Source organism: Panthera onca, chromosome D3 (assembly GCF_046562875.1).
Source record: "Panthera onca isolate mPanOnc1 chromosome D3, mPanOnc1 haplotype 2, whole genome shotgun sequence".
In the NCBI taxonomy this organism is placed as follows: Eukaryota; Metazoa; Chordata; class Mammalia; order Carnivora; family Felidae; genus Panthera; species Panthera onca.
The window spans coordinates 82,614,207-82,626,247 of NC_138350.1; the positions used below are offsets into that span (position 1 = coordinate 82,614,207).

A 12,041-nucleotide genomic window follows, 5' to 3' on the forward strand; every position below is an offset into this window, starting at 1 on the left:
ACCGACCCCCATATTCTAATATTTTCTCAAAAAATATTACAGAGAAAGGATTTCAGACCCCTTGCTTTCCAACAAGAAAAGTAGAAAGCATGGAAAGCAGTTACTTACGCAAAGTTGCCCTTTTTAAGTGGGTGGAGATACGCAGTTCCTGATTTATTTTCTCTCTTTCTTGTTTTCTTCTTCCCTGGGTTTATTATTTTAAAGATTTGCATGTGTTGGCCCCAATCTGACCCGGAGACATTTTCAAATACAGAATTTCAGGTTAAAAATGCAAATTAAATTGACTTCTATTGTTCTAAGTCGGCTGCCTTAAAAATCAATACCACAATCAAATATATTTGTAGGAAGGTTAAGAATCAATTACAATTCAGATGTGCAAAAACTTGGGGGTGATTAATATGCTTCCCTATGTGTTCATTTTATACCGTGAACTGTTGGGAAAAAGGAACCTCCACCTAGTGTTTATCTTTGAGTGAAGTAGACGTGTGCTAGAGGAATCTACAGCCTTGACCTCAGGTTCTAGTGACGGTGCCTATTACATTGGTATTTGGGTCAACTGTTGGCCATTTGCTGTCTCCTTTAATCAAGGAATACTACATTCCTTGATAAGATAGAGACCGTGGAGTCTGATATCAGCAGGGAAAAGTTAAAGGAACCTGTTGGCCTTATTATCTTGCTTTTGTTCCTGGGACACAGATTACTGCTGAAAGATAAATCAGGGAACCAGAGCTGACATTAATGATGCTCACCTTGTGTTACCCACACATTAGAATCCTTCACCAGTCCTGGGAGTCTCAGTGCTTGGTTCTTGGCCCCTTGAATCTCAAAAGCAATGCAAATGAGGGGTGCCTGGGTGGCTCGGTGGGTCCTTTCAGCATCTGCCTCTTGATCTGGGCTCAGGTCGTGATCTCTGTGAGATCTCTCTGTGAGGTCTCTCTGTGAGATGGAGCCTGCGTGGGACTCTGCACTGATAGTGCGGAGCCAGCTTGGGATTCTCTCTCTCTGCCCCTTTCCCGCTCGTGCTCTCCTTCTCTCTCTCTCTCTCAAAATAAATAAATATACTTTAAAAACGCAATGCAAACGAATGGCAGGTGCCGTGAATACTCCAATGTGAATTTACTGGGGTTTTAAAAAATATATTCCTGCCTCAATTTTCTTTCTTTTGCTTATTTATTTGTTAATCGTGATGATATAAATATCACACACAAGTATTTACTTGAATACCCTCTATAGGAGGATCGTCACTATGGAGAGAGAAAAATATAAGTCATATGATAAAGCTCCTAGGTTAATGACCTACGGAGCTGAAGTTTATGGAGAAACAGCATAGTGTAATGGAAACCAAAACTAGCTTGCCCAGGTGTACATTATTACTACTTATTACATGAATGACTTAAGGTGAATTTCTGTCTCTCTTTGCCTTAGTTTCCTTTTTAGTATCCCGGGAATAACACCAGCTTCTCCTTGAATGAATAGAGGATTAAACGAGATCACACACTTTTAGGAAAGAAAGAAAAAGAAAAACACTGAGCATAGGACCTGGAAATACAAAGGCTTAAAAGCAACCAACAGCAACAACGAGAAGTGTGAGAGATTTAGGGAAACAGCTTTGTTTGGTATATTCAGAAACATTTGAAAGAATACAAATCCTCCCATCGTTAATATTTGGCTTTGTTTGGCCACTAGCATAACTCATAAGACCATTAAGACGCAGCTACTCTTTGCGAAGCCTGGAGGAGAGCTGCACTTGTCACCAAGTCTCCTGTTTGCACGAACCTGTCATTCTGGTCAAAAGCCACGCCTTCACGTCCAAGTGTTCCTCACCGATATTTTTCAGGCTGGGACCTGGATATTTTCTTTGCTGAGATTCTATTCAGGGTTTGTTACATAGCACTCCGCTTAGAGGTGCTCAGTAGATACCACTAGTGGAGATAATCTTCGGTGTTTGTTCATTTACTTACTGAGAACGAGTGAACGCAACAGGGAGAAATACGTAGCATTTTTATAGTTCACAATTTTTCTTAGCATGTGCGAATTTTATCTTTAGGTATTTATAGAAATATATTGTAGACAATATTTTATAGGAAGAAGAAGATTTTGCTCTTAAAAACTGTGTGGAGACAAATTATTTTAACAATGTGTGGTAGTGATAAGTTATTAGGAATAAATACACTATGTGATGTATCCACGTCTAATTTTATTTATACATTTAGTAAAAAAACATTTTCAAAAACTGGGGGGCGGGGGGATTCTATGTAAATTGAATTAATCAAGTGCAGGTTATGTGGTAAGTTTTAAAGAAAGGTAAAATTAGATAATTAGTTCTGTAGACAGAGGAAGCTTCCAGAATAATGGAAAGGTCACCTGGAATGAGAATGAAATTTCTGAAAACTGAGGTCTCATTATGAACTGGACAATTGCCTAGAACTTGCCTGAGCCCTAAGATAGGATAAAAAAAAGGAAAGATGATTAAGATTTACTCAGCAGAGAACATATGGCAATGTGTTCTTAACTTTTGTTTTTTCCAAAACAGAGAGGATAGGGGAATGTAGGTAAAAGCCAAGGGTGCAGGTTTTTATTTTGTAGTGTAAGAGGCGATGAGAACAATCTTCTTTGTCATTTAATTTTAAATTACTAATATAAAATTAGAACTATGGGCATCAGATGTTAGATATTAACACAGGTCTGAAAGCTTTCTTTTGGAGCCATTAGCATGTTTCTTTTATTTCTTTCATGTAAAGCTAATATAACATAGAAATAATTAGGTACCAAGTGAGTGAACCCTTTTCTTTTTTGGATATTTTTTCCCTAAAATATCTATACCTAGAAAAAGTTGCCGTGATCTGTGGTTATAACTTACCAGAGTATATTCCCCCCAAATAAATGTCATAGGGGAGTGATTTTCAATCAGAACATCTCATACATAATGCATGACTTGAGCAATTAATTTTTTCCTTTGGTAATAATGGAACATTACCTTGGAAGGGTCAAGGTGGGGAGGCAGTTAAGTAATAGCAAGCTAATTATTGTCCTGCATTAATTCATTTTCCTCTTGTCCATATTAATTGTAGAGTAATGAGCTTGGTCTGTGAGCATTTCCAAAGATAAACTTCATAATATCACAATAATTGTTACGTTAACAATAACAGATAAAATGTCATGTGTTCTTTACATTAGGCATAATTCATTCTTTATATGTATTATTTTAGTTAATTCCTATGATAGTCTGATTATCTATTCTTAATGTCCCCACTGTACAAATAAAGATACCAAAAGAGAACATTTTAAATAATTCATCAAAGTTTGCACAACAAAGAAATGCTAGCAACTGGAAAATAAGTGAAAATGTACTTCATAGACCACTTACTCTCTCTAGCATCCAAAGGACATAATATTATGGAAATGTGAATACGTACCTCAGCCCCGCTCCCTTTTCTAGACAAAACATTGTGTGTGGTTCTGTACCTTTATGTAATCATGGATATGGGATATTTTCCATGTCCAACCTTATTTGTTGCTGAGATAAATCACTTAGTACTGCAGAACTCAATAGAACATATCACATTGTAAGCATTAAAGTGAATAAGCTCAAAAGAATGGCATGAAATAAAGTGGTATAAACTATGTTCATATGCTCACAAATGTTTTAAGAACACTATAAATTACTCATTTTTTGTATTTTGCTTCCGATTTAGATGAGGAAATTGATTTCTGAATTATTTAAAATATATGGAATGCCAAATTGATTTGGTATGTTAATATATCCAGCTGGGTTATTGATTAGTTTGAACTTGAAAGAAACATCATGAAAATGTTTTATACTATTCACTTTTTACACACGTTTGCATTGATCTTTCTGATGGTTACCTTGGCCCAATCCCAGACAGTTTGTATAGCTTCTGTTCACTGTCCAAAACATTGTTTTAATTTATTTTTCCCTGCATCCAATATAAAGTGCTCTGTCGCACCCTCTCCCACTTACTGTGCTGCTTCTGGACACTTGCTGTCTGGAGACAGAGGGAAGGGGCAGAATAAACATGATTCCAAAACCTCACAGCCAGAGTCCTGTGTGACGTCAGGCATGCGACTGTTGGCGCTCTATCGTGGGCCAATGCTTGGGGTATCTGGAGACATTTTAAGGACTTGTGGTTCCCATTTGTCGTTAGCCTGTGTTATATGTTCTTTGGATGACTGATTTCAGCTCCCTCTCGGCTCCTACCTTCTGTGGAAAGTTTCTACAGCTGTAACCTCTTAACCTATGGGAAATTCATGAAATTTTGCCTTGTCGACAGCTAGGAACTGCATTTGCCCAGCTCCTGAACTCTATCTGTTCTCCATTTCATACCATTTGGTCAGCCCTCCAACATGAGAGCTTTCTCAGAAAAGAAGGCAGTGACACATTCTAACAGGCCCTAAGGATCCGCTTTGTGATTGAGATACTAGTCTCCCTTCCTCTGGGAAATCACAATTTATCTCAATAGACAGGTGATAGATGAGATAGATAGATAGATAGATAGATAGATAGATAGATATAGATAGATGATAGATAAAGATAGATAGGTGATAGATGATAGATAGATGATAGATAGACACAGGTAGTTGATAGATGATAGATGATAAAGATAGGTAGATGATAGATGATAGATGATAGATAGATAGATAGATAGATGACAGATGATAGGTAGGTAGATGACAGACAGACATAACTGGAAACATAAAAAGCCACATATTCCTTTCCTCTATTTATTTCTCCAGTTGGTCTCCCAGCCTTTGCTATTCAATGTCCTTTTACATCCTATAAAAGAACGTGAAGCTACCTTGGAGATTTTGAGTAGCCTTGTAAGTCTAACAATGCATTTGCTACTAAGTTTTGTATTATAAACAGGAAGCAGAATTTTCATGCATTGCACATGTTTTCATATTCATGACACATCATGGGAACTTAGTCATATGAGAATTTCCACAGCTTTCAGGATAGGACCAGTTTTCACTGAACAGTTTAAAGTCATTATCTTTTTTCCTCCCTGGGGATAATACCAATATGTCCAAACAAGTTAAAATTCCAAACTCATATAATTACTAGAAACATTTTGAAAAATCTTATCGTACCCAAGAACTGCCCAGTGGTGACTTATTTTGAAAAAAATCTGTTAATTGCGTATTATTATTTAACAAAATCCAATATGGCTTCTATACATAACCAAGTAAAACAGATTGGGATTCATTGTTATATTGAGAAATATTTATTGGTCCACTTACTATGTGCTACAAACAATTTTAGACAAGAACAAATGAACGGCACAGACAATCCCTTACCCATTAGGGTTTACATTCTAATCAGTGATAAAGACATAACAAGTAAAAAAATGTATGTATGTATTATGATACCAGGTGGCTAAGTGATTTGAATAAAAACAAGACAGAGCATGGGCCACGGTAGAGGACAAGAGTCAGGCAGGCCTTTCAGAGAAAATCACCATTGATCACAGAGCCGAATGAAGGGCGGGAATGAAAAGGAGAAATGTTGGGGACAGATTGTTTCAGGCCTAGAACATGAGACCAGAAGAGTTAAGAAAATACAGAAATGGGAAGGACAGAATACCACGTGACCTTATATGTCAGGTCAGAAAGTTGGTTTCTATTTCCAACATGCCGTGGAGCCGGCGAGATCCCTCAGTCCTAGAAGATAAAGGGGTCTGTGTGTTCCAGCAGAATGACATCAGCCATCATCACAAGGGGGTTATTTACTGGGTCAGGTGCTGCTGGCACTATTTTTACTCATTGGTCACAACAACCATGTGAAACAGGTGGATGGGACCTTATGTTCCAGATTGCAATCTCTGATCTGGAAGCAGAAGGCGGTTTGACAAAGTTCACACAGTGATTTAAACAAAAGTGAACTCATTCATGCTCAGCTCTGGCGGGCTCAACCGCACATGCTTCGGAAACACCTCGTATCACTAGCGGTTTTCTGATCCCTATAAAGGACCTTACATATTTTCTGGTTTCAACTGTCAGTAATTGAAGACTTCTACGTGAACCTGTGAGTTAACTAAGGCTGATATTTAAGCACTGCAGCTATTAGTGTGAAGCTGTGCTATTTTCATAAATATCTGCATTGATTTAGCCTTTATTAAAATTCACAAAGATGAGATCTTAATGCCGTGTCTTTAGCTTAGGATACAGCCCTGTTCCTGAAACACCACAAAAAAGGTTAAGTTTTATTGAAATATGACCAAATATAATTTCCAGGAAATTGGAACTTCTATACTAGAATCAGATAGTATTTTTGATATACCTTAAAAGGACACTTTGCAACTATCAGGTGGATATTTGCTAGAGCTCCATGTATGCGTTTTTCCTACGTACCTGTGATTAACAATCCTATCATTAACTAAGCCAGAACTTATTTTAACACATCTGCTTTGTGCCATTGGACTCAAACTTGAAACCCTGTTAATGCAGATGTACGTTTTATAAAGTCTTCATCCAAAATTGGTAAGTTGTGCATAAGGCTTTCATCCATGACAGAACCTATTAGATCCTCAGAAACCCCTTTTTTTTTCTCTCACCCATTTTCCATAGATTGATTTATCTGTTGTTCATCACACTTGCCATTTCTTCAACCAAGAGTACAGAGCACTATTTTTTAAATACAAGGAATAATCCTGTATGGAATAATTCCTGAAAATATCCCTAACTATACTCTTCCAATTTTTATGTCCATATGATAGAAATACAAATGTTCTCTCAACTCATACATTTCTATTTTACTTGCAAGTTTTTCTGTTTTAACATTCTGCCTTGTTTCCTATTCTTACACTTCCCTAAGTAAATAATGATACGAATGTATAAGGATTTTCTACAGCTTATGACTTCTCATCTACTTTTAATATTTTCCTAAATTGTTGATTTCCAGTCTTGGGCTTTTTTCAAGATCTCTATGCTGCCTACACAACGGTACCTGAATTGACAATGATGAAAAACCACTCTTCTATTACATGGTATGGTGCATATGTCTGAAAGTACAGAGAAAGCAAAATACTATAGCCATTCAATTCCTCTATCTTCAGCTAAAAATAATCCAAAATATTTTATTTAATACATAGGGTCAATTTGGTTCCGTTCATTTTCACATGCTGTTAATAAGAAATGACGATACAAAACAATTTTGAGGACATTTTATTCATTCTTTTCTTTCCGTTCAACCTATGAGTTTTGAATTCCATCTTCACTGGGATAGAATAATAAGGATCATTCTTAAAATGTTCATTAAATTTAAGGTGTTTTATTACCTTATTATCTAATGTTGTCATAAATCTTGTTATCTGGATGCTACCAGGTCCGGCAGCCTACCATACTTTCTTCATAATGTTACAATAAAAGTAACCAATGCACCTAATTTTATATTTCATAATAAAAATATGACACTTAAGAAACAGTTACAGTCTGAGCTCTTAATAGAAAAGGAAATGCTGAGAATCTTATCATGTTTTATTCTATGAGTGGTGAGAATCCATACAGTTGATCATAATATTTTGGATGAATAGTAATTCAACTTTGAATCAAATACTCCTTTCATTTATTGCTATCATTTTTAGTAGCAATAAAATTCACTTAACGGTTTTTCACACTTTCCACAATTATAATAAAGTTTAAATTGGATGTTGTGTAAACGTCAACATATATTTTGTTGTATTGTGACATGCCAAAGCTCTGCTTTGGTTACGTAGAAAAATAACTTATAGAAAACTCCCAAACATTTTTTCATGCCCCCTTTTTTATACAAATCTGTAATATCAAAGATAATACAAATTTACACTGTATCCTTGATTAAGTAACATATAACAAGTATCTGTCTAAATTTGAGATCAGTTTTCAAGTGAGGTCTTAACAATGATTTTCAAACATCAAACTACTACCCATCATCGTAGAATCTCAGCCAGAAACTTGCATATTCATTAGCAAGAAACAGTTTTTAAAAGTTTTATATAATCATTCAGATTCCCTGTAAGTGTTTATCTCCATATAGCCATATAGCATCGGAACTTAAAATAGAGAAGCATTTTTCTCTCATTCGGTAAGACTTACAAAAAAAATGGATACATGAACTAATATTAAGTTGATGTAGTTCAGGGCCTTTCTCACATTAAACATCCAAAAATGTTGAGAATTTGTATTGGATGGTAGTGAAAAAAATGCTAGAGGAATATTTCGGTTACATGTACCGGAGAGCCGACTGTTAGCATCACTCCATATCTGCATTCACTGACAGCTTGCGGGTAGCTTGAAATAACCGAGGGGTATTTACTCCAAGGAAATCAGAAGATGCTCTATATGTATCTATATACTCCCCCCAGATAACACCACTCTACTCAAGTGACTACCAGTGTGCCCAAACACATATTAGCATTCTTAAAAACTTTTTAATAATAAAAGGCCCCTAATTATATGACTGAGTGGCTGAACCAAACATGCATGCTAATCTTTTAAAGCGAGGTCCCAATTCATTAAGGTAATCATAATATTCCTCCTGATCAGAGGCTGCCGATCCTAAGGAGCTCAGGGATCCAGCTAATGACCCCGTTCCCTCAAAAGCGTAGGTCTGGAGGGAGTCAAAAGGAGGGGCACAAGGATCAGTATTCGCTTCTTCGAGCTTTTCTAGAATGAATTTCCTGAAAATGGCACTGTCGGGGCCCACCTGCAAAGATTGCCTGTACAGGCGCCTGATCTCGGCCGTAGCGGTCTTCTGCACCTTGCGCTCCCGCATGAGGGCGCTGCTTCTCAGCTCTACGACATCGAAGGCCTCGGTGTCTTCTTCTCCTCCCCCTTCGTCGTCGTATCTGAATATGTTCTCTCTGAAGTCTTCACTTTTCGCAGGAAACAGAGTCTGCTTTCTTCGCTGTTTTAGACCTAGGATCAAAAAGATAAACCCTAACAAAGAAAGAAAGCATACCAGAATATCCATTAACCCATGATATAATAATTTATAATTATTCACAATGATTTATAAATATTTATAATGATTATTAATATAACATAATATAATACAATATATAATACAATATATAATCGTATAGTATAATTAATATAACAATATAATATGTTAGTATAATATGTTAATATGAGCTTATACTTATAAGTTTGTGTTTACAGATATTACATAGCATTTAATATCTTATTTATAATAAACTTTACAATCCTTGCTTTTGTTATAAGCTTCAGACAGGAGCTTAGATTTTATGATTATAAGACAACAAAACATACAGTCGACCCTTGAACGGTGCAGGGGTTGGGGACTTCCTCTCCTGGGCAGTGGAATAACCCCATATAACTTTTGACTCCCTCCAAACTTAAATACAGTATTAGCTGTTGAAAATTTACAACAGAGGCAGGCCAGAGGACACAAGGCAGCCTAACAATCTTTCTGGAGTAGAAAACCATAAGAATATAGCAAACTGTGTTTTGAGGATAATTTAAAATTTTATTTTTTTAGATATTGAAAACTAAAAGAAAAGCAGCGAAAGGGAAGATTTTCCAACCTATATGCATTGGTCAATTTTAGTAACCAACGATCCACGTTAAGAGAAGGTAAGCACAACGGAGCAGTTTGAAATTCCCCACTGAGGAAAATTCTGCGGCATAATTATTTTCTAAGTTAATATTTCCTGACTAGAAAGTATATGCCACCATAGTTGGTTTGCCACCTGTGCTCTGTGACACCACAGTCATTTCAGAAATCCCGAACTATCATTAAAAAAAAAAAAAAAAACATAACACTGGGATGCCCACAATCAATGTTTGTGACCTAAGATAATTTTAACATCATGGAGAAATAGAACAATTTCAGAATGCTTTTTATTATTATTATTATTATTTTAGAATATAAAAATTGTGTGTGTGTGTGTGTGTGTGTGTGTGTGTGTGTGTCAAGGCTAGCCAACCCTTTCACAGCCTTGGATGTATTCAGAATTTCATCTATAGGAATTGAAACAAAGATGAAGTGATGTTATCCATATTATCATAAAGAGAAATACATTGGGCAATACTTTATATAAACCTTACATTTAAAAAAATTGAAATCGTGTTCTTGAAATAAGGCCATTAGGTTTGAATCCAGGTACTATAAAATGCAGCTCAGATATATGGTTGTTATAGAAAGGGAATTAATAAATAATTTTTCAATCTGTGAATTGGAGAGTATTCACAAAACTTTCAGAGGAAACTACTGACTACTGGTTGACCCATATTTCCAACCCTCTAAATATTACTCATGCCCTTGACTGTGAGGCTGCCCTTGGTTTCCTTATAGGGTTTTGAGACTTGGTGTAGGTCTGTACCTGTGTGTATATCAGTACTTGCCATATTTCACTTGATTCTGATACCTAGCTCTGTAACTCTCGTTTCAGTTTTATGATCAAAGACCATTAAAAAATTATTGTCAAGACTGAGGCGAGGTAGGAAATAATGGTAATTTGTATGGGAAAGAGAAAGGCATGATTTTTGAAGCTTTGAGAAAAACGAGAGTGAAGGCCAAGCAAGTCCTGAAACATAGATGTCAAGTTGAGCCGTGAGTTTGGGACGCAGACCCAGTGGCTGATGGGATTGCCCTCAACACGCAGTCAAGTTGTGTTGACTTTTGACATGAAGTTACAAGGGAAGCAAGAGAGGGTTTAGATTATACACGGGTATGTTAAAGAAAGAGAAAAGGTTTTGCCAAATGAATTCTTTTTAGTCTTGAAAGCCTGACAAAAAACATTTTGGGGTTCATTTGACTCACCTGTAAAATGAGTATAACTTATCTGCTTGTGAAAACAACAAACAAACAAAAAAAGGGAACTATTTTATTGGAATTTCTTTCGTGTTTAGCACTTTGATCAAGTAAAACCCTGTTTTTGCCTTCGTCCACACTAACATTTACTTTCTTAATGGCCACAGGACCCTAGGGAGTTGCAGTATAGGGTTGAAGGGAGTTGTGTGCAGTTACGAAATTTCAGCACCTCGTGTACCAGCTACATGACCCTTTGCAAAGTACTTAGTGCTTTAAGTTTCACGTTCCTCATCCATAAAACGCAGGTGATAATAGTTCTACTCCGTAAGGTTATTATGAGGATCAAATTGCATATTGTGTGTAAAGCACTCAAGACAATATCCTGGAGTGTAATAAGCACTCAGCAGAAGGTCACCATTATTATGACCGATTGTTATATAACTGTATATGCTGAAATGCATTGTGACAAAAACATCCCTAAACAGAAGTGGACACCCATGCTGACATACTCATAGAATTCAAGGATCATTGGTTTTCATCTTGAAATCCACAGCCACTCTATTTTTTTTTATTGACTCCACTGGTTTAAGAATTGCAACACATCCAGAAGAGCAATTAAACGCACATACATGCACACGCACACACATGCACACACACACACACACACAAACCCATACTGTGCCGTGATAATGGAATTAACTATTTTTTTATATTTCTTAGTTTCAATAAATGAAGATAGGTTCTGTTCAGCACTACTTACCAAATATTAGCATAATGCTTATCAAAATAGCAAGTACGACTTCTGTTCTGAATCCCATAGAAAGCATACGGTCTTTATTCCTGCAGGTCTGTGTACTGCCATAATCATCACAGTCACAGACGTGTATGGTAAGGGTGTTTGTACTTGTAAGTGATGGGCTCCCGTTGTCAGCAATTAGGACAGATATGTAGAAGACGGGCTCTTCTTGAAGGCTAAAACCAGTTCTATTAGTCAAAATTACAGCTGTGTTATCTAAAACAGAAATCCATGTGCATCATTTTTCAATAATACAAAAGAAATTCACACCAGTCACATGTACTAGAAGTCATGGTATAGATGTATCATATGAGGTTAAAAAACCAAAAAACAAAGAGGCAATTTCTGATAAAAAGACAAAAGATCCACTCAAAAAGTCATTATCGATTTGACTTGGCCCTAACACTAATTACATAATTAGGTGAATTACACCAATCGATTCCAAAACGTCCTTGATAAAGGTAGAAAACATAA

The 12,041-nt window shown here is 36.3% G+C and overlaps 1 protein-coding gene across 2 annotated transcripts in view; it reads right to left on the reverse strand.

Moving 5' to 3' along the window:
• Positions 1-5,220: 5,220 nt before the first annotated feature.
• The window catches only part of CDH19 (cadherin 19), a 102,384-nt gene continuing 95,563 nt past the window's right edge, over positions 5,221-12,041 (reverse strand). The window contains exons 11-12 of one of the 2 annotated variants that reach the window (XM_060614052.3): positions 11,532-11,783; positions 5,221-8,934 (exon numbers count right to left, since the gene is read on the reverse strand). In XM_060614052.3, coding sequence (XP_060470035.3) covers positions 8,444-8,934; positions 11,532-11,783 — 743 coding nt within the window. In that variant the 3' untranslated portion in view covers positions 5,221-8,443. Of the gene's footprint in view, positions 8,935-11,531; positions 11,784-12,041 lie in introns of those variants that run through there. The other variant, XM_060614054.3, reaches the window with a different exon arrangement.